Source organism: Meriones unguiculatus, chromosome 2 (assembly GCF_030254825.1).
Source record: "Meriones unguiculatus strain TT.TT164.6M chromosome 2, Bangor_MerUng_6.1, whole genome shotgun sequence".
NCBI lineage: Eukaryota > Metazoa > Chordata > Mammalia > Rodentia > Muridae > Meriones > Meriones unguiculatus.
In genome coordinates this window covers 55,816,370-55,841,936 of record NC_083350.1, presented here as the reverse complement: position 1 = coordinate 55,841,936, position 25,567 = coordinate 55,816,370, and the positions used below count along the sequence as shown (strand labels likewise).

Below are 25,567 nucleotides of genomic sequence, written 5' to 3'. Positions count from 1 at the left end.
AATATATACCGAAAATCTTATTTTTTTTAAAAAGCTGTCAGAATAACTGACAGTGGTAAAATTATAGGCTACAAAGTCAATGTGCAGATGTTCATTGTATGACTAGCTACTGGCAATAGACAGTGAATTTTTTCATAGTGTATGTATGTGTTTGTGTGGGTGTCTATGTGTGTGCCAAAAATCAATGTCAAGTGTCTTCCTTGGTCATGCTCCATCTTTAATTTCTGAACCTACAGCTCTTTGATTTACCTAGGCTGGCCAGCCACTGACCTTCAAGAATCTGCCCCTGCAGCCCCCACCCCCACCAGGTGCTGTGCTTACAGGTGTATGTCTCCGAGCTCAGCTTTTTGTGGGAACTAAGCATCCAAACTCAACAAAACAGGAAGAGAGAGAAAGAAAGAAATGAGTATATTTAAGACCTAAAATCAAAGGTTAAAGACCATGAGATATTGCTGAGAGAGGTTAAATAACTAGATAAATGAAAAGAAAAAAATCTTCTCGGTCACAAGTTGAAGTACTTATATTTTCAGTGCCGGCATTTCTTCCATAAGTTATACATACAAGGGAGTGCCCAAAACAAAGGGTAAAAATGTATTATTTTTAAATAACTATCTGTCACGACTCATACCCTGACTGTAAAAAGAACTCCTATAACTAAATAATAAAAAGATAAAGAGCCTAATTTTTTAAGTGTAAGAAAAAAAATTATTGTCTACGTAATAGATACCAGGTGTAAAAACTGAGTGCCAAAGAAGTATATGAAAAGATGCTTAACATTTTTCATCCTCAGAACCACATATATTCACTAAAGTGGCTGAATCTCACGTGTTGGTGTGACTGTGAAGCAGTAGAACGCGGTCTAGCCACTTTGAAAATCAGTTTGGCAGAATCTTTAAAAAAAAATAAACGTAGACCAGCCTGGTCTACAGAGTGAGTCCAGAATAGCAAAGGTTTCTACACAGAGAAACCTTATCTCAGAAAACAAAAAAATTAATTAGTTAATTAATTAAATTAAACATATACTAGCTCAAAACTGACCAATCCAATTCCTTCATTATTTAACCAAGTTAAGTGAAAGTGTGTGCTTATTCAAAGATTAGTACTCAGATATTTATAGAATTTTTGTTTGCAATAGCCAAAAACTGGGGAAATTCAAATGTTTATCAGATGATGACTAGATAAGCAAATTGTACTGTATCTGTTCAATGGCCCTAGTAGAACATCAGTACATTTGCACACACGAGCATGGCTGGATTTTCCTGCAGTAGTGTGCTAAGGAAAAGAAGCAAGACTTTTGGAACCACACATTGTATGATTCTCTGTGTGTGGAATCCTGGACATGACCTGTAACAACAGAGCAAGCCAGTGCTGTCTAGGGAATAGAGAGCAAGAGAGAAGGAATTGGTAGCACATGGGCCACTGTTCTGTTGTTTTCTGTGAGTAAATGAGTTATGGTTATAACATTATTAGTATATGTTATCAAATTAGTGGATTTTATATGTAGGTTATTCCCTATAATTATAAATGGTTAAGAGATAAACATATGCGTCACTAAAGAAGACTGAATGACTTTTTGGTCATATAAAAACTGCTCAGCATTGCTAGACATTGTAGCATTCCTAATTAAAGTCCTAATGAGATGCCTAGTATCCATCTACTAGACTGGCTTCATACAAGGATTTGTCAGGATGAGGAATGCTGGCAGAAGCATAAAATGGTACAGTTGCTTTGGGAAGTACTTTGACAGTCTCATTGGAAGTTGAACGTTAACAGTTTTACATCGCCATTCTGCTTACAAGAGTGCTAAGAAAGTTTCTATAGAATCATTGAATTCTTTCCACGCAGACACTAGAGCAGAGCTTCTCAACCTTCCTGATGATGTGGCCTTTAATACAGTTCTCGTATTGTGGTGACCCCAACCGTAAAATGATTTCATTGCTACTTCATAATTGTAATTCTGCTGTTATGTATCATAATGTAAATATCTGTTTTCTGATGGTCGTGGGCAACCCCCATGAAAGGGTCGTTTGTCCCACAAGGGGTCACCACCCACAGGTGGGAAACTACTGTACTAAGCTGTAATTCAGTCAAGTGATTATAAATCTGAAATGTAAAAATTCTGAGTGCTCTGGGAGAATCAAGTCAGCTATGTGTAAAATAAAAAATACGCTTGCGGCCAGAGAGAAGACTCGGCTGTTAAGAGTACTTCCTACTTTCGTAGAGGACCTAACTTAGTTCCCAGCACCCACATCAGGTGACGCAGAATTACCTGTAGCTAACTCCAGCTGCAGGGAATATGACGCCCTCTTCAGGACCCCAAGGGCACCGGCCTTCACCGTGCACGCGCACATAGACATACATTTGTACATAATTTTAAAGTAATAACTTTTAAAAACCTTCAAAAAAGCAAATAAACAAAAATATTTTCACCGAAATATTCTGAAAGCTCTTGTGTTTTCAGAGGCATTTTCCTGAAGAATTAGACAAAGCTTTTGGGAGAACATAAAATAATCATCAGGAAGATAGAAGTTTTAAAAGACTAGTAGACTCTCACATAGCTTTTTATACATGATGTAGTAAGTCAGGGCCAAGAAGATGACTTGGTGTGTAAAGTGCCTGGTGTGCAAGCATGGCCTGATTTTAAGATTACCAATACCCTCGCTTTAAAAGCTAGGCATGTGTGTACATACCTATCTACTCCAGTGTTGAGGGACAGAAACAGGCAGATCCCAGAGGCTCTAGCCAAAGTGGCAAGCTCTGCCTGTCTCAGAACAGAAGGTGAAGGGAAGAAGAGCAAGGACTTCCGTTGTCAACCTTTGGCCTCTAGAAGGCATGAAACAGATGAAAGCAAACATCCACATAGGGTCCCCTGCCAAAAGTGATATGATATATATTACAGTTACTATTACTTAGCAGTAGTAGTTTGAATGCAGTAGAATGTTATTAGTATTGCCATTTGTGAGAGCAAAGCTTGAAACCTGTCCTAAATTTTTCTTAGCAGTAAGATAACTTGATTCACATAGTAGCTGTGTGACAGTGAAAATGAAAATTTTCTGACTTGTGCAGTAGTGTGCATCGGTCATATCTGTAAGTGAAAGAAGGGAGGGTGTGTTGTCATAAGTTTATGTAAAGCTCAAAGTGGCAGCCAGGGCCATATTAGTTTTCAACTGGGTGTTGGTACATTGGGTGAATCTATATCATTAACAGTTACTTGCCTCTATATAGGTTACACTTAACTGAAAAGTAGTTAAATAAAAACCCATGCCAAATTAAAAAGAGGTGAGAAGTTCCCAAAGATTTTATTGAAACATTAACTGTATGTTCGGTATATAGATTTTCAAGGATCTTTATTTTCTATACAGTCTTTCAAATAACTTAAATGTTAATGCTTAAGTAAATGTTTTGTGTTATGAAAATTAAGCATGGTAGTACTTTGTGAAGTCGGGTGAGGTACATCTCTGATTTTGACATTCAGGAGACAAAAGCAGACGGATTGCAAGTTCAGGGTCGGGCTAAGCTGTTAAAAAAGTTCCAGACCAGACTGCTGATGAGAGCGTGTCTCAGAAAACCTAAAGAAAGAAAAAAACAAATGTGAATTAGTATTTTCACTAACTGTCATCCTTTACTACATTAATACTTGAGCCTCAATTTTTATGTATTTAGAGACAGGGTATCACCATGCAACCCCAGCTTGCCTAGAATTTGCTGGAAAGATGAGACTGGCCTCAGACTCCTAGAGCTCTGTCTCCAGAGCATAGTGACTAAAGTGGTACTAGACAAGGCTGGCCTCAGACTTGCGGTACTCGTCCTGTCTCAGCCTCCTGGTCACGCACATTAGAGGCTTGCACTACCATGCTTAGCTGTTCTTCCATTTTCTTAACTTCTCCATAGGTTATGTTTTTGGGTAGTACCTCCCATCCCTATCTCCACTCCTGAGAATTATATGTTCTTTATGTTAGGAAATATATTAAGCTCCTCCTCCTTCTCCCCTTTCCTGTATTTCTCTCTTTCTTTTTCTCCCAACCTCTCCCCACTTTTTGTGGTTCTAGGAATTGAACCTAGGGCCTCATGCACCTACCTACCTACCATTGAGCCATATTCCCAACTTTTTAAAAGTATTTTATTTGAGTGCAGGTTTCACTAAGTTACCAAGGCTGGACTTGAATTCACCTGACTTTTGTATGAAACTATTTCTGAGGAAACATGAATAATAAACATCTTCTCACATGTAGGAAACCCCTGGAAGGCCAAAGTAAGAATACCACCAAAGTCTACCTTGAACCAGCGAGTTTATTGGGGTTAATTATAGAAATGTGGGTGCGGAGATGACAAAAACAGCTGCCTCACCAAAACCCACCTTGCTGTGCTGTGCTGTGCTGTGGTGAGCTCTCATTCACAACATTCCAGTGTGCTGAAAACTGGAGCACACTGAACAACCTTCCTACCAACAATTCATCAGGTTGGAGAATGTCCTTTCCAGGCAGCCTAGCTGTTCTGCCTGTTTCAGGTGCCTTAGCTACCCTGAGAGTGCCTCTTGGCAATCCTTACAGCCTATATGTGCTTAGGGAAAAGGGGTCTCTGAATCTGGTCAGTTCCAGGGATTTCCTGAAACCTTTGACTTGTTTACTTCCTGCATTTAATAAGATGCAGAGTGAAATGTTTCACCAGCCCTTAAAACATCCTGTGACTTAGAGCTTCTCTTGAAGATGGAAAGTTTTCTTTAGAGGAAATTACTATCAAGTGTTGTCATCTTTAATATATAATACTGAATTTATCAATCTTGTCAACAGAGTAAATTTATATTTAATAGAGCATTTTAAACAATAACATTTTTTATAGGAAAATATTCATGTCTGTCAGTGCTAATATTCAGAGTTCACAGGGGTTTTTTCCTTTTAATTAAAAATGGTTTTTATACCACATATTCTAATTACAGCCCCCAGCTCCTCCTAGTTAATCTCCACTTCCCCTCCCATCTAGATTCACACTCTTTCTGTCTCTCCTTAGAAAACAGAAGGACATCTGGGAAATAATAATAATTATAGGATAAATAAACAAATCAGAATATGACAAAAACCAAACAGGAAAAGAAGCCAAAGAAAAAAACACAAGGAATGCATATAGATGCAGAGAAACACATTCTCGTGCACATGAATCCCATAAAAACCAAAACCTGCATAATATGTATATTCACAAAGAACCTGCAAGGTAGATGGGAAAGATTATGAGACAACCTCCGAAGAGGCTGTTGAGTTCTCATTTTGTGTTGGGCATAGAACCTGCCCTTAAGAGTGTTTTGTTTCCACGGTGAGACTCCCTTGGAGAAAATTAATTTTTCATTTGCAAGTAGCTATCAGCTAGAGATAGCTTCTGGGTTAGAGCGGGGGACCATGTGTCTTCCTTCAGCTGTAGGACCCTGTCTGTGCATGTGCCTGCCACAGTGTTTGTGAGCTCATGTGTGATTCAGCCCTGTTGTGTCTCCAAGGCCTTGATTCCTTGGTATCCTCCATCCTGTATGGCTCTTCCACTCTTTCTCCCTCCTCCTTAACAGGGTTCCCTGAGCACTGAGGGGAGGGATTTGACTGAGTGCTGCAAGGTTTCTCATTCTGCATACTGTCTGGCTGTGGGTCTGCGTATTTGTCCCCGTCTACTGCAGGAGGCAGCTTCTCTGGTGATGGCTCAGCGAGGCACTGATCTATGAGTATATCAATGTCATTAGGAGGCATTTTATTGCTATGTTCCTTTAGCAGAACAGTAGTATTTGGTTTCCCCTCGTCCCTGGACTATCTAGTCTCAGGTTCTTGGCCACCCAAGCAGTATCAGAGAAGGGTTCCAGCTCCTGGAGTGAGCCTTCACTCAACTCAGATAGTGGTTAGTTGTTCCCACAAGCTTTGAGCTATTACTGCACCAGCCTATCTTTCAGGCAGGGAGCTCTTACAGATGAAAGGTTAGAAATAGCTTTTTAATGGCAAGTTTTTATGACTTTTGCCAGGCATGGTGGCACATACTTGTAATCTGAACACTTAAAGAGGCTGAGATAGGAGAATCTCAAGTCAAAGGCCAATCTGGGCTACAAAGTTAGACATTCTCTCAAAAATTAAGCAAACTTTTAAATGAAGTTACATTATATCCTATAGTGGACTTTCAGCTGTTTGAGAGTTTTCTGTTTTAATTTTGTATGAGTTTCTGTGTGCAGGTGAGGGGACCACTTGCAGGTGTTGCCTCTCCCTCTGCTGTGTAGGTTCTATAGATTACACTCGGGGTCAGGCTTGGCAGCAGATGTCTTTTCCCACTCCGCCATCTCTCTAGCTACTGTTTGAGCTTATTTTTAGTAACTGTCAGGACCCTGTGTTCACATTCAGAGGAAGTCGTGCATTTCACAATTCTGACTCTTGGTTCCACTGTCCATCAGAACAGGCCTTAAGGGGCTGGAGTGATGGCTCAGTAGGTTAGAGCACTTGCTGCTCCTGCAAGTACCTGGGTTTGGTTCCCAGTTCCACACGATAGCTCACAACCATCTTTAACTCCAGTTTCAGAATGGCCAAAGCCCTCTTCTGGCTTCCACAGGCACCAAGTACACACGTTTGTAGTACATGCAAACAAAAGCACTTATTAAAAAAGGAGAAAAGACTTACAAGTGTGTGACATGGGGCACACTCATAACCCCAGCAGTTGGAAGGCAGCGGCAGAAGGATTGCTCTAAGTCTGGGGTTAGTTGGAATTCTATATAATGAGTTCCAAGTCAGCCAGGGCTATATAACAAGATTCTCTAAAAAGCAGAAAGGTAAAAAGCCTTACATGAGAGCTGGTCATGACATACACATGTAACCCCAGACGCTAAGTAAGACTGGAGGATCGCAAATTAGAGGTCTGCCTGGACTGTAATAGTAAGGCCCTTCCTCTATAAAGAAAACAGAGTCACAAAGGATTGGTCACTATTTCAGTCCTGAGCTTAACAGCAAGGGCTACTCTGTATTACACCGATTAACCTTAGAAAGAGCTGTAATATTCCTTTTTCATCTTAATATCTTCTCTAGTTAACGATGAATCTGGCCGAGATGCTGATGTTGGTGCCAGGGAGCACGTGGGCCCTAGCAGCTCCCTGCCACCCCGGGAAGAGAAGCAGGAGCCAGTCGTGGTAAGGCCCTACCCACAGGTCCAGATGCTGCCTGCACACCATGCGGTTGCCTCGGCCACTCCCGTTGCAGTCACAGCTCCGCCAGCACACCTCACTCCAGCGGTACCACTGTCTTTCTCGGATGGACTTATGAAGGTAACAGCGTAAAATTTCACACTGAACCGCGGCTGCAGACAGCTCACACTTGGAGCAAAGCTAGCAGAATCTTAGGTTGTGTCCTAGGGTGCGCCTGCATCTTCTCCCCTCAGGCTGTCTGTTCAGTGTTCCCTGGAATGTAGAGGTTTGCTGTTCTGCACTGCTGAGACTGTCCCAGGCACTTGGCATCACGGGTGCTTCTCTGTTAACCTTTTTTGTTAGTGTATTTTGATCAGTTTATTTGTTTGAAACAAAAGTTTACACTATAGTCCAGGCTAGCCCAGAACTCCCCATGTAGACCAAGCTAGCCTCAAACTTGTGACAGTATTCTTGGTACCACCTCCCAGTTGCTGGGATTACACGTGTGTACCACCAGATGACTCTTGTTATATAATTTGATGTTGATAATTGTTCCACTTACAAACAATACCGACTTTTACCTTGACACTGTTCTCTATGGTTTGCTTTTAGTAGCTGACAAATTTGGGGGTGTCTGAGCATGCTGCTCTGTGTGTTACTTGGGTTAATGTTTTTAGTTACTGAGAGCGCTGTTTACTTGTGTGCAAACGTGAGAGGCAGGATTGTATAGGAGACAAGGCATATAGTGTGAGCAGTACAAATCTGGGCTGTATTCCCAGTTCTGCTTTGTACTTGCTGTATGGCTTTGAAAAAAAAAAAAACGTTTAGTCTTGTTTGTACATTTTGTCCTGTATACCATGAAACACCAGTAGTTCAACAGAAAGGCTGTGATGCTGACGAGTGGACCGTATTACCTGTCCCATTCAGTATGCCGCTCTCCGGATTGGACTTTTAGAGTAAAGAGTGTGTCACTAGAGCAAAGATACTGACATGTCTCCTGTGGTTTTCTGTTTGCAGCCGCCCCCGAAACCCACCATGCCTAGCCGTCCCATTGCTCCAGCTCCTCCTTCTACCATGTCCCTTCCCCCGAAAGTTCCAGGACAGGTTACTGTCACTATGGAGAGCAGCATCCCTCAAGCTTCAGCCATTCCTGTGGCGACAATCAGTGGACAACAGGTTATTTTTTTCCTCCTAATTTGTTGTTTTTTTTTTAACTACAGTGCTAAGCTGTTGATGTTATGTATCTACTTTAACTCCAGGGATACATTAGGCACTATCCTAAATTATTAAATGGTTACTGATCCCCTAGAGAGATAGTAGTGGTGAAATCAAAAGGAGTAAAACCCAGGCTGGTTATCAGTTAGGCTGGATCTGCTGAGCATATACTGTGCCAGACACTATAATCATGAGCATCCCCTGTGCTTGAGTAGGAGACGGTACTTACGGGTCAAGGATACCTACCTCCTAGCGATGTTGCTAAAAGTGTCCTAGGTTTTCTTGGAGGATAAACAAGTGTGAAGGACTGACGTTGCACATATGAGCTACTAAAAATAGACAGATATTTCCTCTGGTGCTGGGATCTAGTTGGGCCTATTGACGTATACTTACTTCTGACATGCTTGTTGGCAGGGTCTTCATTATAATGCAGTAGATGAAAAATCTATAGCTAAGTGCTCTCAGAATCCCTTTTCCCTTGGGATGCTGCCTATCTGACAATTGAAATTGAGTGTGCTAAGGGTATTATGGTTGTAGACGATTCAAAGTATCGAAAAGGAAAGGCCTGATTTGAGAGTTTAGATAAGTGTAGAGCCCTTGAATCATATGCTTTTGCCCAGGAAATCTCCAAAACAGCAAAAAGGAAAAAAAAAGAAAAAGAAAAAAAAATGAAGAACAACCCCATTTGAAAGGGGGTTCCTGACTTTCTGTTGGCAATGGCTAAGACCCCCTCTTGTGAAAATTGCATTTTATCCTGATTCTTCCAGGGACATCCCAGTAACCTGCATCACATTATGACCACAAATGTTCAGATGTCCATTATCCGCAGCAATGCTCCCGGGCCCCCTCTTCACATTGGAGCTTCCCACTTACCTCGAGGTAACGACTGCACGTGTTCTCAAGTTCTGGAAACACAGTAGCAGATGCACATTGGCCAGAGGACAGGGCGACCGAAGGTGTGCACAGTCAGCCTGAAGTCACAGGGCCGTAGAGATCAACCTACAGTGACAGCGACTTTCAACAAGGTCTGCTGTGCGCTTATCAGAGTCGCAGTGTAATAAGTCCATGTGTGAATCTAAAGGAAGAGGTTCTTGTCATCTTGAGGCAATCTTCCTAAGTAACCCTGGCTAGTCTCAGACTTGTGGTCCCCCTGCAGCTTTCTCCTAAGTGCTCACTACAGACTCACAATAGCACTCCTGGCTGTGTTGTGTTTGTGACAGGGTCTTGCTGAGTAGCCCTGATGTGCCTAGAACTTGATAGAATGCTGGCCCCGAACTCACAGTAATCGTCCTACCTCTACCTTCCAATTACTGTGATTACAGGTTTGTACCCACACCTGGCTTCTAATACATTTTTTTACGTTTACTGATAATGTTTATTCAATTTCTAGTATCCATTGCAATAAGATTGATTTATTCTTATAAGTAAGTTAAAATAAGTTGCAATAAATTTAAGGAGTTTCAGCCTTCCGCTAGAATGTAAATGTTGGAAATCGTTGAAAAAAATCAAACTAAACCAGGTTGACTCAGTCCCGACAAAACCCAGCAGTTCCCAGCATGCCATTCATTGACTCTTCGGGGTCTGTACTGTCAAAGCTAAGGCTCTAATTGCCTTACAGCTACAGTGTAGCTATCTGCACTGAGGGAGCAAAGGCAGCATCAGAAGGTGACAACATGTCACAGTGACTGTTGTGTTTAAGCCGTAGAATGGAGGCAGTGGCTCCATACTGTGTTGGTCTTATGGCACCAAACCAGATTGTTACTTGTGTACTTCCTAGTTGCAATTTAAAATGCATGTAAAATTCAGAAACAGAGCACATTACTTCAACCCTTGAATACTCATTTTCCTAATTTTCTTTGATAAAAAGTAAGATGTGTACATAGTATACTGGAGCTGAAAATCCACATGCTGCCCAGGTTTAACTGGTTACGCCTTTCCTGGGAAATACAATTAAGCAATTCGTCGGTAGGCCGTACTGATAATGTTTTCTTTTCAGGTGCAGCAGCTGCTGCTGTGATGTCCAGCTCTAAAGTAACCACGGTCCTGAGGCCAACGTCACAGTTGCCAAATGCTGCTACAGCCCAGCCAGCAGTGCAGCACCTCATTCACCAGCCAGTCCAGGCATGTTGGGGTCAGGGATACTCAGCCGGCACGGCTGGCCATGGCCGTGCACACTGCCAGACACTGAGAGACTTCGTTCTCCCATTACTACTCTCAACTGAGTTTCAGGGCTTTGAAGTTTAGAGGGTGCCCTTTCAGCAGTGCAACCGTAAGACACGGATAATAAGAATTTGTTGGGAAAGTGACAAGTGAGATAGCTGGTGCTAACGAAGTGAAGAGGGACATGAAGAGTAGCAAGGAAGACAGTGACTGCCACCGACAGTGTTTGGGAAAGGCTAGCTAAAATGGCGGTTATATCTTGGATAGAGCTCTGGAAACACCTAAAGTTCTTATGTACATTTTATGCATATGCCTTTCAGACAGTTCAGCTACTGAGTACATTTCTGGTGGTGTACACACACTCACCTTTTTTTTTTTTTTTTTTTTCCATTTTGAAAATCAAACCCAAGGCCTCTTGCGTGCCAGGCAAGCATGCTAGTATCCAAGCTGTGCTTGAACATCTTTTAATTCCAGCTTTTATTCAAGGCATTCTGTAGTCTCATTAGTAATAGAATTATACTGTATGACAAGGAGAAGCAAATGCAGAAGAGATGGCTCAGTAGTTAACAGCACTAACTCCTCTTTCAGAGGATCCAGGTCCACATGGTGGCCAGCAACCATCTTTAATTCCAGTCCCAGAGGTTCCAATGCCCTCTTCTGACTTCCACGTGCCCTGTGTGCATGTACTGCACAGATGTTCATGCAAGCAAGGCACCCATGCACATAAAATAAGAATTGTTTTAAAATCTCAAAGGAAAGAAGAAAAGATTTAGTGGTGTTTCTAAATTAAAGACTGTAGGATGTAGACTGTGATCTTGATTTTGTAGATAGTAGAGAGTCAACAGCATATGATCAAGTAATTTTTGAAACGTGCATCTAGCTCAGTTACATAGAGAAGGTGTGGCCAGATGTGGTGGTGCACAGCTTTAATTTCAGCACTTGGGAGACAAAAGCAGGCAGATCTCTGTGAGATCCAGATCAGACAAACCTCTGTAGAGAGTCCCTGTCTCAAAAATAAAAGAAAAAGCAGATGTTGTAACCTATGTCTAATCTCAACACATTGCAGGTAAAGCAGGAGGGCCAGAAATTCAACATTATCCGTAACTACAATAGTGGGGCCAGCGTTTGTTACGTAAGACCCTACCCCTTGGTTCCCCCAGAAAAGACAATAGAGAAATTAACTTAAAGTTTGAAAGTAAAGCAAAAGAACTTCCTGAAAACAAGATACATGACATTTAAACCTCAGGGATATGATAGACTATATCAAGAGAAGCAAGGCAGAGAGCTCAGTCTCCGGGGAGAGAGCAGCAGCAGTAGCTGTGGTGTGAGGTGAGCAGCTGTATACAGTAGGAGCAACAGGTAAGGGCAGAGCTTAAAAGTAAAGGTAGAGAGTGGGCAGTGGGACTGGAGCATGGCTCAGCTAGGGAGAGCACTTGCGGCCAAACCAGATAACCTGAGTTCTGTTTGGGCCTGCACACTGGAGGGAGAGAACAGGTTACCCTCTCACGCCACAGTCAGGCACCCAGGAGCACATGCATGGGGTGTACATGTTGTGCACACACAAAAACGAATAAGAAAGTATAAAAGTAATGTTTTTCTTCATGAGGATTTGGTGATTTGATTGCATCTGTGAAGGTCAGGAGAAGGGTGAGTCACTACTCAGGTGATAGGAATAGCAACAGTGGACAAATGATCTTTGTGGTGCCATTGTAGAGCTCCTTTGTCAGAAAAAAAATTAATTTTTTCTTAATTACAGTTTATTCACTTTGTATCCCAGCTGTAGTCCCCCCCAATCCCACCCTCCTTCCCTCTTCTCCCACTTCCCTCCCCCAGTCCACTGATAGGAGAGGTCCTCCTCCCTTTTCCTCTTACCCTAGCTTATCAGGTCTCATCAGGACGGGCTACATTATCTTCCTCTGTGGCCTGGTAAGGCTGCTTCTCCCTGAGGAGGGAGGTGGTCAAAGAGCCAGCCACTGAGTTCATGTCAGAGACAGCCCCTGTTCCCATTACTAGGGAATCCACTTGGACACTGAACTGCCGTGGGCTACATCTGTGCAGGGGTTCTAGATTATCTCCATGAATGATCTTTGGTTGGAGTATCAACCAGGGGTCTCAGAAAAGACCCCTGGGCCCAGAATTTTCCCCCCCTCTCTCCTTGTGGAGCTTCTGTCTTCTGTCCCCTCCAGGTCTTTCTTTCTGTCTTCCCCTTCATTCATAAGATTCTCTGAACTCTGCCCAAAGTTTGGCTATGAGTCTCAGCCTCTGCGTTGTTACCCTGCTGGGTTACACACAGATACAGCAATAAGAGTTAGAAAAGCCAGGCATGGTGCTACATGCCTGTAACTCCAGCACTTAGAGAGGCAGAGGCAGGTGGTTCTTTGTAAGTTCAAGGCCAGTCTGGTCTACAAAGCAAGTCCAGGGCATCCAGGGCTATGCAGAGAAACTGTCTGAAAAAACCGAAACAATCAAAATAATTGTGTGGAAATGTAGAAAGTGTCTGTAGAAATGTAGAAAGGGAGGATGGTGTCATCCCCCATCCTCCCTCTCCCCCCACTTTGAGGGCCTTGACTCTTACCAGCATAAAATCCTGTCATCCTGTTTGCCTTCTGCATCCTGATTTGGCCTGAGAGCCACCATCTTCAGCCAGTAGCCTCACGCCTCCTGGGGAAGGCCCTTGGATGTGTGAGATTTTAAATGTCCACTTAGCACCACAGTAAACTATGCAGGCCAAACAATTAATTTCCAGTTACTGCTAAGACTAGGACAATATCTTTATTCTAGTTTTATTATAGAGTCATATAAACAAGATGGGAATGTTTGCTTGTATTGAGGCAGTCTCTTCATATGGCCCTGGCTAGTCTAGAATTCTCAGTGAAGATGAGGCTAGCCTCTGACTCAAAATACCCACCTGCCTCCCCTTTCTGAGCCCTGGGACTAAAGTATTGTATCAGTACACTGAATAGAAAATAGTAATTTTTCCTGCCTTTTTAGCAGTGCTGGGAATTTAGCCCAGCACCTTGTATATGCTAGTCATTCATTCTTCCACAAAATGGCATGTGTCCTTTTCTGACATTTGCTCTTCTTTCCCGTGCCCCCAACCCTTTTTTTTTTTTTCTTCCTTTCTGAGATAGTTTAGGTAGCTTAGATGTGGCTCAAGCTCACAGGCCCCTCTCTCAGCTTCACAAGTGCTAGGATTATAGACATGCAGCACAGCTCCTGTCTTAGAATAATATACCTAGAAAAAGTTAGGATGGCTTGCCTCCATGTGGGCACAGGCACACTCACCTGGAGGCTTAAGCTTCAAAACTGAGTTTTAATGTTTGGTTTGCTGTATTTATTTTGCCCTTTGCTTTAAGTGAACTATTTTTTTTCTCTCCCCTCTAGTCTCGCCCACCTGTGACCACCTCCAGTACGATCCCTCCTGCTGTGGTAGCAACTGTCTCGGCCACCAGAGCTCAGTCTCCCGTCATCACTACGACAGCAGCACACGCTGCTGACTCAGCGCTAAGGTAGAAGGGCCATGCTGACATCTCTCCTTTTGCTTTCCTTCCTTCATTTAACTCGGTATTAAGATGCTTTTTTCTAAGTTGTGCTCTAGATAGATTGAAGCTTCTTGAACTTTTCTCACCCAAGAAATTTTACCCTAGATATATAGATATGTAAAGTAAGCACACAAACCAAACAAAAATAAATTGTAAGGAAATATATTTTAAGGTACTGGAGAAATGGTTGAACAGTTAAGAGTACTTATTGAGGGAGAAAGAAAGAAGTACTTGCTGCTCTTTTTGGAGGACCTCAGTTTAGTTTCCAGCACCAACATTGGGCGTTCACAACCGCCTATAACTCCAACTCTGGGACCTACTACCCTCTTCTAGCCTTCAAGGACCCATACACAATAAAAATAAATCTTTTTTAAAAAGTGATGTATCTTAAAGCAATTCATTAGTATGTACATAATAATTTTACCACTTATTAAAGATGAAAGTCAGTTTCCGTAGTAATGAGGTAGATGTGCCATTTATTTTTACTAAGGAATTAAATCTTGGCTCAGTACATCTTCACTTGACACAGCATCATCAGCATTTAACAGAGTTGATTCATGGTTTCATTTTATAGTTGTCAATGCTGAGAGAGCTACTTTATGTAACATGTACTACAGAATGGCAAGATTGTTGGAAATTCTGTTCTAATCCCACAATATAGCCATTACTCATTTAAAGACATAATAAAATTAAAATCAGGAACTAAACATCAATTTTTTTATGTTTACCTTGGGATTTTTTTAGATGTTTGTTTGCTAGTTTCATGGGTATGAATGTCTTGCCTACACTTATGTATGTGTACCACATGCATGCCTGCCTCTTGTAGTCAGAAGAGGGCATTGGATTCCCTGGCACTCTAGTTGCAGATAGTTGTGCGCTACCATGTGGGTCATGGGACCTGAACCTTGGCAGGAGCAGGCAGTGTTCTCAACTGCTGAGCTGTTTCTCTAGCCCCTTTATTTGTTTTTAATTAGAATACAAGGTAAGAGGTTTCCTTATGGCTTTATCCACATACAATGCAAATGTGTATAAACACATGCACATGTATGAATGAATGGATGTGAATGCTTCACAGCACATATGGAGATCAGAGGCCCACCTCAGTGTGTGTCCTAAGCTCTTACCTTGTTGGGGACAGGGTCTCTCTTAGCTGTCCCGTGATCTTTTAGGAATTTTCCTGCCTCTGTCTTCCTTCTCGCTGTAGGAGAAGCTACATCTGCTTTGATGTGGGTTCTGAGGATTCAAACTCAGCTTCTCATGTTTGCACAGCAAGTTCTTTTGAACAGGATGGTCTCCTGAGCCCCTCAGTTTGGTTTTCCTGATTTTCTTCTATTCTTCTCCCCATCGTCCCTTCGTCCTTCCTTATCTTGTACTTACATACCTATTAGTTTCCTTTCCACATTAAATCAAATGGGATCTATTGTCCTTCCTCACTGTAGTTTCAAGATCTACGCTCATACACCCACATGTGTACATGCATAAAATGTAAAGCAAGGCTCTGCAGTTGACAGTGTACCTGTTTGAGTCGAGGTTGCCTCTCTTTTATAATTTCCAGAGCCATCCATTGTATTGCAAATTTCATTTTTCTTTATTGCTAAATGAAACACCATGTGTGTATGTGCCACCGTTTCATCACCCATTTATCTGTCGCTGGGTATCGAAGCTGACTCTTTCTGTTGTGAGTAGAGCAGTTAGAAACATGGGTATGCAGATATCTCTGTGGTAAGATAGGGGTCTTGGGAACATGCCCACGAGGGGTTTAGCTGAGTCTTGTGGTAGTTATATTTTTAGGTTTTTGAGAAATACCTACTCCCCTTTATTCCTGTTTACATATCCATCAGCATTGAAGAAGGGTTTCCCTTACCCACATCCTCGTCAGCATTACATGTTTTCTTTCTTACATAGATTACATTTTATTTACTTATTTCGTATATTTATGGGGCGGTGTGCATGCCAGGGTACATGTGATGAATTCAGAAGTCAGCTCTTGGGAGTCCCCTGTCTCCTTCCAGTATGTAGGTCCCAGAAATGGAACTGGTGTCATGAGGTTTAGCAGCAAGCACATGTACCCCTGAGGTATCTTGCTCGCCCATTTGTTTTCTTGATGATAATCATTCTGATCGGGGTGAAATGGAATCTCCAAAGTTTTAACTTCTATTTCCTTGATAGTCATTTGTGTTTCTTCTTTTGAGAACTCTCTGTTCGGTTCATTAGCCCATGTATATATTGGAAGTTTCATTTTGTTTGCTGTTTACTATTTGTAGTTCCTTATATATTCTATATATTAACACCATATCTGAAGTATAGATAACAATTCTTCCCACTCCCTGCCTGGCAAATGTTCCTTGTGCTGTGTAGAAGCTTTTTAAAATTACATAATCCCTTTTGTCAAGTCTTGTGGTTATCAAACTGCAATCTTCAAGGTAAGCACTCTAAGGTATACTAAAGAAACATCCTGACTTGATACTTAGATGCCAAGGAATGGTTAGAAAGTATTTAAAATCTTCATTTTTCATAATTAAACCAGTTGGTGTCTGCAAGAGCAGAAAAATATGTACATTCAGTGAGACATTGCAATTCTCAAAAAACTTTCTTGACTAGGAGCCAGGTTCTCAGGCCGTGTTCAGTGTTGTTGCCTGACATTAGTACATAATGTGCAAAGTCAGGTGCTGTGTTTCAGAGAATGTGTGAACATCCATCCAGACTGAAGGGATTACAAATCCCAAAAAAAGGTTGAGGTTACAAGGTATATGTCTTGCTGTAGACAAATTACAAGTTTAGTAGGTGTCGTGGGATGATAGGGTGTTTGAAAAGGGATCTCAACCGAAGGAAGAAATTTATAGAAGCAGGTGCTGTGGTGTACCTTTGTCTCAGATATTTAGGAAGTTAAAATAGGGGATCGATCACTTGAGTCAGTCCGGGAGTTTGAGACTAACCTGGGTAACATAGGGACCTGTTTTTAAGAAAAATTACAGAGCCATAGAGGTTAAGTCTGGTTAATGAGGGATAACTGAAGAACTTTTTTGTTAGTGATGTTGGGTTGTTTTAGATATATTTTTATTATTTTTAACTATGTGTATCTGTGTATGCGTATGTACAGGAGAGTATAGGTAACTGCAGAGACCCGAGGTGTCAGTACCGCTGGAGGGTAGTGACAGCAGGTGTGACTTACCTGATATGAGTGCTAAGAATCTAACTTAGTCCTCTGGAGGAGCAGTATATGCTCTGAACCACTGAGCCATGTCTTCAGTTCTGAATTTGGGTTTTATCTGTGAAGCAACTAAGATTGCTGTCAATAGGTGGAGAAGAGATACCTGTGCTAGAAGTCATGAACCTACAGGTTATTAACATGTGAGTTGTGCATGGAGTGTATCCAAGATGGATAAAATGAAGAGACCGGAAATAGAATTCCTGAGGCATTTTTAATGGAGATGCAATGCTTCTGTCTTGGTCACTGTTGCTGTGAAGAGACACCGTCCCCGAGACCTCACTTACACAAGAAAGCATTCAGTGATGGCTTGCTGAAAGTTTCAGAGGTTTAGCTCATTGTCCTCATAGCAGGAAGCATGGCAGCACCCTACAGACCTGGAGCTGGAGCTGCGGCCGAGAGCTACATCCTCTTCCGCTGGCCAAGAGAGCCTCCGGTCATTGCATGGGCTCTTGAGACCTCGGGCCCACCCCTAGTGACACTTCTTCCAGCAAGGCTACACCTTTTAACCCTTCCAAATAGTGCCACTCTGCGGTGGCCAAGCAAGCGCTCCAATCTGTGAGTCTGTGGGGCCATTCTTGTTCAGCCACCACTCTTACTGTGTAACAGGAAGCAGGTTCACCGTCTCTGATTTCTAGTTTCAGCTACTGGGACAGAGACAATTGGTGATAATTACATATATTGCCTGATGGATCAAGAAACAGCTGCCCAGCACAAACTCTTTTGATCTTATTTCACCTTTAAACTGTTAGTACATTCAAATGGTATGATGAAATTCGACTTGGGTATACAATAGTAACTAGGTTTAGGGCTTTGTTTTTAAATTATTAAAGTATCTTTTCCTGTCTATTTCTGACTATTTCAGTAAAATGGCCTTTGGGTTTTGCCAAATGAATGTTGAATATTCAGTCATGCAAATTTTTGAGTGCTTTCTCCATTTTAGGCACCACTTTTGGCATGAGAGAAACACTGACAAATTACATTAAAAAAAATCTTAATTATCGGTTGTGTTTTGTGCTTCTGTCTGTAATTATAATAAATTCCTAATACCCAGTTTCTTTGTATTCTGGAGGCAGCAAGTATAAACAGACCAATTTCTATGGAAGATTAGAAGGAAAAGAAATCAGTGCATTATCACCCAGACAAGCACCAGGCCTGTGTGGTTCCATAGAATTATCCAAAACTTCCAAAAAAGATAAGCCAATGTAATGAAAATGGTTCAGCATATACAGAACGTAAAATTCCAGATACATCAGGTAGTAACTCTTACTCCTGTTAATACACTCAGTACTTTACCTTTATTCTTTGGCCATTTTTTTCTCTAGTTTGTCACTAGATTGGTAAAATTTGTTTACCTTCAAAAAGGACCTTGTATGTGTTCATGTGTGCACTTTCCCTGGAGACCAGGCCCAGGACTTGAAGCATGCTGTTATCTCCCATTGTTTGTCTGGCTCTAAAAAAGCCTTATCATGGAGGAACAATATTTTGAATTTTCATGTGCTCAGATTCATTTCCTAGATACCATGGTTTAGTTACTATACTCTTGTTGTCCATATTGTTATTTTTCTGTTTGTGTTTTAGTGTTTCTATATTCTTTCTGAGTACTTCCTCGGGATTTCTCCTGTCTTCTAAAGCGGAATGGTAGCTCTAGAAAAGTGAAGCCGAGCCTGATTTATTTTCTCTAACCTCTCAAAAAACCTTAATTCACCTTACCTTATGGATTTCAGCAAGTTTGTTTTTTCAGTATTGCACGTTGAACCTAGGGCTTTGTGTGTACAAGGGAGGTACTTTACTACTGAGCAACAGCACCTACCCCAGGACATAGTTTGTAGTTACTGTTACATAGAGCTCATTTTCAAACTTAATGCACCTTGTCAGTCTGTAACGGACAGTGCCAGTTATAAAAAATGTTTCCTTAGCCAGGCGTGGTGAGCCACGCCTGTAATCCCAACACTCTGGGAGGCAGAAGCGGGTGGATCTCTGTAAGTTCAAGACCTGCTTGCTCTACAAAGTAAGTCCAGGACAGCCAGGGCTACAGAGAGAAACCTGTGTCGGAATAAAAACCAATAATAAATAAATGAATAAGTAAGTAAATACTTGGGTTTTTTGTTTGTTTGTTTGTTTGTTTGTTGTTGTTTTTAGTCAGGCATGGTGATACACGCCTTTAATCCCAGCACTGGAGAGACAGAAGCAGGAGTATCTCTGTGAGTTTGAGGCCAGCCTGGACTGCATAGTGAGTTCCAGGACAGCCAGGGCTACACAGAGAGACCCTCTCTTGAGGGGAGGGGGGAAAAAGTTTTCTTGAATTCTTTCTATTATATTTTATTTAGGAAGTAGTGCCCAATTATCTATATGTTGGCTCTTTTTAAATATTCTTTTTTCTTTAAGTTATTCCCATGTTCCACTTTTTTGGTTTGGTTTGGTTTGGTTCTTTAAGACTGAGTCTTACTTTGTAGTTTTGGCTGGCCTTAAACTCACAGAGGTCTGCCTGCCTCTGCCTCCTGAGTTCTGGGATTAAAGTTGTTGACCACCAAGAAATCGTCTTTTCTTTCTTTCTTCTCTGTTTGTTTGAGAGAGTTTTGCCCTGCTGCCCACGCTGCTGAAAGCAGCTAGGACTGCAAGCATGCAGGGCAGCTCTTCACTCCTTACTGTGTTTACCACTGCATTGAGACCCATGTTTACATCTCAACTGTGTCCACACACCTGAGAGAGCCCGACAGTTCTCTCCCGCTTCTGTCCAGACCTCTGGTCAGTGATTTCTGTCTCCTTCCTGTGAACATGTATTTGTTTTATTTTCATTTCGTAGATGCAGTTACTTCTATGAGTTTTAAAGGTCGTGACAAGGGAAAGTACTTCTGGTGTGCTTCCTTAGGTTCCGTCTACTGTTGCCATTTTTATTCTTGGACCATCTTTCAGTAGATTGTGGTTTCCTTCTGACAACACACAAACACACACACACACACACACCTCTGACCTTCTCCCCACCCTTCTCTCTCCTCATTCAATAGCCTCTAAACTGACGTGGAATTTACTATGCTGCTGTGCTAGCCTGGCATTCTGAGCAATCCCTGTGCTTCAGCCTTTAAGCTGGAAGGATTTTGGGTATGAGCCACCATGTCTGGCTTTGAATTTTCATCTTTGATTTAATTTTGTTTGTTCTAAATGAGCCATTGGTGGGTTTGTGCTTTTTATAGCCAAAGCAATCGACTGAGGTACGAGGAAATTTGTGAAACACCTAGCTTCCTGTGGTAGTTTTCTTAGCTGCTGCTTTCATCCTGCCACTGAAGATGGATTACTCAGAACAAGAAAGCGTCTCTCTTCCCTTGTTGCAGCACAGTCCACATAGGATTTTACTGACCATGGTTTAGCCCCATATTCTTTGCTTGGGACCAGTCCAGGGCCTGCTTCATAGCCACCTCTGATTACACCAGCACAAAGCAGTCAAGGGGCTGAGGCAAGATAAGAATTCCAGAACTCACTTAGGTTATTTAAGTGCTTAAAGCCAACTGAGCTGCACAGTTAGACCCTATCTCAAAACAAACGAAAGAAATTTTGATTTCCAGTGCTGCTTGGGAGGGAAAAGGTTGACCACTATATTATTTAATAATAAAATATTAGAGAACTTAGCAAGTTATAGAGCAGTTTCTACCTGGATGGCCTCAGTTGATGACTGAATGCTTTAATAGGCCTTAATAGATGTTATGTTTATTCACTGTGTCTTAAAATCCCCAGCATATCCTTTCCCATTTGTTCCAGAAGTTGGCTCCTCTGTGTTGCTGTTCCGTCCTGTTTTTTCCGCAATGCCTCTTTTAGTCTTTGAGTACTTCTTTTGGATATGTAATATCACAAGCTCACTCTCACTTTTTCTACTTCTGTGGTCTTGAACGTAGCAGTGTCTTCAGACATGCTATGTTCTAGTGAAAACTAGTATTTAGAATCTAAGGACTAGGTTCTAAGGTAGTTCATTGCATCTAGGGTGGCATTCCTTTGGGGCCTTTTCTGTGAACCAAGATTTTCAAGTGAACTAAAAATCTGTGTTTATTTTTCCTTTCTTAGATTTAAAAAAATTAAAGTGTGCACACACTATGGATGTAGGTGCCCACATATAGAGACAACCTTGAATGTCAGTCAGTCTTCAGACACCATTCATCTTTTGTTTAAGACAGTCTTTCATAGCCTACACACAACTTCATCGCATAGACCAGGATATTTGACTTTCTGTGTTTCAGGGATCTACCTGTCTCTGCCTCTAAGTACCACTTGGGTCCTGGGGATCTGAATCAGGTCCTCATGTTTGCAAGGCACTGAGCCATTTCCTGGCTTGCTTTCTTAGATTTTACGTTTATGTATATTTTTTACACTGAAAATGTTGCTTCCTTAAAACATTAACATACGGACTTGCTCTTGTTCATCATACGATACAGAAATCAAAACTCTAAGTCGACTTGTAACTTAGCCCTTTAGAGATTATTGCTGCTGATAAGATCATTGGAGATCACTGAATTAGCTCAGTGAAAATTCTCTCTGTTCTCAGACTACATCCCACTATCCAGAGTAGGAAGTGTTCAGAAGTCACTTAAAAATGATTCTTTTCTCTGCGAGATGTAGCACCAGGGCTTTTAAAAATTATTACTACATTTTTATGATTGTGCATGCATGCTCGCATTCATGTCATGGCACATATGGAAGTCAGAGAACAACTTACAAAAAGAGTTAGTTCTCTTCCTACCGTGTGGAGCCTATATCTGACTCAGAGCCTCAGGCTTGTTGGCAAGTGCCTCAATCTCCTAAGCAATCCCCAACAAGTTTTTATTCTACTCCATGTTCACATTTTTGAAATGCAAAGGTATACAGGGAGTAATAGCACTCTTTTCTTATCTAACGTATGTTTGCAGGTTCCTTGCATTTCTTTTCCTTTGCAAGGCAACCTATTCTAGTATGTTCTTCTACTGTTTCTTTATTATTTAACATATGCCTAGGATTTGCTTGTCTGAAATTGTTGTTCAAAGACCAAACTACATAAACACGGCTGTAAATCTTCTTGTTCCCTCCACATTGCCATCTGCTCTTGGCAGGCTACCCTAACCGTCTTTCTACGTGATAGTCACGTGGTTTTAAAATCTAAAAGCACAGGAAGGTATATAGGAAGCGTTCACTCCTCGTCCTCGTTTACCAGCTCTCTGTGCTTCTTTCTCGTTACTACCATTTTATTTCATTTTCAGTATGAGTTCCATTTTGTTTTACTTTTTCCCTGGAGGGCAGTTTTTCAGTACTTAAGAAGTGAGGCAGTGCCAGCAGGTCTAAATTGGGATGTAACTGTTCACACTTGGAGCTTCATAAAATTGATTCCTGACCACCTGGTTGTGAATGGCACAATTCGTACAGTTTTGACTGTTCAAACAGCTTTGGAAGCTCATGATACTGCATATGCTCACTCTGGAAATATTGGCACCAAACACTGGTGTTTTCTCCTTTTTTTTTATCTTGGAAGTAAGACTCTCTCTCTCTCTCTCTCTCTCTCTCTCTCTCTCTCTCTCTCTCTCCCCCCCTCTCCTTCCTTCCCTTCCTCCCTCTCCCTTCCACCCTCCTTAAAGATTTGTTTATATTTTTCTGGCCTCTGCTAGGCACTACATGCATGTGGTACACAGACAGACATGCAGCACCAGTGCAGATAAAACCTTAAAAACACACACAAAATAAACAAAACAAAAAACAATAAAATATCTACTCTATTTTGCTGGAGGTGATGGACACTCCCAGCACTCAGGAGGCAGAGATAGATGAATTTCTGGATTTGAGGCTAGTGTAGAGTCTGGTCTACATAGTGAGTTCCAGGACAACCAGGACTATCTAGAAAAACCCTGGCTCAAAAATGAATATGTAGGGTGGTGGAAGATGTGGCTCAGTGATTAAGAGCTCTTCCAGAGGTTCTGAGTTCAATTCCCAGCAATCACATGGTGGCCCATAACCATCTATAATGAGATCTGGTGCTCTCTTCTGGCCTGCAGGCATACATGCACACAGAAGACTGCATACATAATAAATAAATAAATCTTAAAAGAAAAATAAATGGGTGGGTAGGTGTGTTGTTTATTTAGGGAGTGGGAGGGATGATATAATAATTAAGAGCTCTGCTCTTCCAGATGACACAGTTTCTGTTAATTTTGAGTATTTTTAATATGGAATGCTTCAGAAATTTACATGTCATCCTAATCTTCTCTGTATTATTGCAATTTTAACATAGGTGCTGCAGAAGCCAGCACGTGTATGAGTATTTTGCCTGCATGTATACATGGGTTCCACATGGTGGAATCTGGAAGAGGATGTTGGATCCTCTGGAACTGCAGTTGAGAGACAGTTGTGAGCTTCATGTAGGTGTTAGAAACCAAATCAGGGTCCTCTGCAAACCTGAGCTATCTTTCTAGCCCCATTTGGGAGGACTGGCGTTTTGTTTTTTGAACTCATATCCAAACTTGGCCTATAAATATAGCCAAGGATGACCTTGAACTTCTGATCCTCTTGTTTCTACCTTCCAAGTACTGGAACTGCAGACATACACCACCTCACCTGGTGTTTGCAGTGCTGGTTCCCGAGCCCAGAGCATGGAGCATGTTACCAACTCAGCTTCATCCCCAGCTCTAAGGCAACTCTCTAAGGCAACCTGTCAGCAGCTGCTAAAATATCCATCCCGTGTCAGACATTCTTTACAATCAAACGTTCTTTAGGGGTAAATAGTGTAAAGTGAGAACTTATCTGAATTTGACTGTATCTGCACACACAAAGAACGTTTAATTCTTTATCCTGTTTTGCGTTTGTTTTTTCCTATAATGCGTTGAAAGCTATCCATCTCGATGCATAACATTTAGTCACATGTAGTAGCACTGTAAGAATCCCTTATAAATAGATTCAAGATGTTTAACATCATAGTCGACGTGTGTGCACATTTTATACTGTGCTGTTTTTTACATGTGCAAACACATCTATAACATAAATTGATCAGGGCACTAGGTAATCCCAATTTTCCACAGCTACCATCTGATTACCTGCCTTAGTTTATACCGGTTTAAACTCCCTCACACTTTCTGATAAATAATCAATAATGTCTGCAGCTGGGCTGGAATGTTAGGAACCGCCTCCCTCAGCCTCCAAAATGCTGGGATAACCATGAACCACTGTTGATGTCTCTGAATGTTAACTATTTATTACATTTTGTTTCTGTACAGTTGGAAGCTGGCTTCAAACACTGTCCTCCTGCCCTTGCCTTCTAAATTACTGAGGTTGTAAATATGCTTAACCATAATCATGTATTCCTTTTTGTTTTGTTTGTGTGTTTCTTTAACCCAAATGACCACATTCTTAAAATGGTTGAACTCCTGATCTTCATGCCTCTACCTTCCAAGTGCTAGGGTCACAGTCATGTGCCACCCCGCCTGCTTTACTTTTTAAGACTGAGTTGAAGATGGTGGCAAGCTTCTGTAATGTCAGCACTTGGGAAAGCCGGGGCAGGGGCCTAGAAATTTGAGATTTGTTTGGGCTGCAAAACAAGACATCATCTCAAAAGGATGACTGTGAGAGAGGGAGAAGGAGAATAGGTATTTTTGTAATTGTTTCTTGTCTGTGTGGTACCTATGTGGCACGTGTGTCATGGTGCTCGTATAGAGGTTAGAGGACAGCTAGGAGCTGCTTCTCTCTGTCCCTATGTGAGTCCTTCCACGGTAGCCTCAAGAAAGAATTCGCCCATCTTTCCTTCATGTGCATTTTCAGTTGCCAGAAGTCTAGTCCTCTTAGTATTTATCCTGGTAGACTGTGAGGTATAGGTCCAATTTTTCCTTTAAAATAGCTACATAGTCTCCAAATGTGCTTGATGGTATGAAAGTGGGTCTTGGTATATTTCTCAGGCTGGTCTCAAACTCCTGAACACAAATGATCCTTGTGAATCTTGTGCCTCAATTCTTGAGGCATGGAACTATACCTTCCCTGCCCCACTGGGTTTCCATGTACCCCCTTTCTTTGAGAAGCCAACTTTGACTTTTGCCCTCATTGCTGTTTTAGTAGCTTGCTCCCAGTGAATCTGGCTTGCAGTGTTTGCTTGTATTCCTCTCAGTCCCTAGTCAATCATAACTGTTAAGTTCGCATTTCAGTGAGGTCCTTCCACCGAGCACAGGGGTTAAAACTCAGGAAGTGTCAGCGCTTCAATTGTCTGCACAGACCAGTCATGGTTGTCTGTAATGTCTTCCTTGGGAAACTTGTCAAAAATTCATAATGTGAGAAGTTCATTGTCTGTGTTTGGGATATTCCTCAGCAAAGTGT

At 41.7% G+C, this 25,567-nt stretch overlaps 1 protein-coding gene and 1 pseudogene across 7 annotated transcripts in view; one reads left to right on the top strand and one right to left on the bottom strand.

Moving 5' to 3' along the window:
- Positions 1 to 25,567, top strand: part of Sap130 (Sin3A associated protein 130) — a 76,532-nt gene that overhangs the window by 4,730 nt on the left and 46,235 nt on the right. For all 7 annotated transcript variants that reach the window (XR_009589868.1, XM_021643379.2, XM_021643378.2 and 4 more), the window contains exons 3-7: positions 7,038 to 7,273; positions 8,150 to 8,308; positions 9,115 to 9,226; positions 10,344 to 10,468; positions 13,892 to 14,016. Coding sequence is in view for 6 of the 7 variants with exons in the window: in XM_021643379.2 (XP_021499054.1) it covers positions 7,038 to 7,273; positions 8,150 to 8,308; positions 9,115 to 9,226; positions 10,344 to 10,468; positions 13,892 to 14,016 (757 nt within the window). In the remaining variant the exon portion in view is untranslated. The remainder of the gene's footprint in view (positions 1 to 7,037; positions 7,274 to 8,149; positions 8,309 to 9,114; positions 9,227 to 10,343; positions 10,469 to 13,891; positions 14,017 to 25,567) is intronic.
- On the bottom strand, positions 23,431 to 23,520 carry LOC132652562 (U6 spliceosomal RNA; annotated as a pseudogene).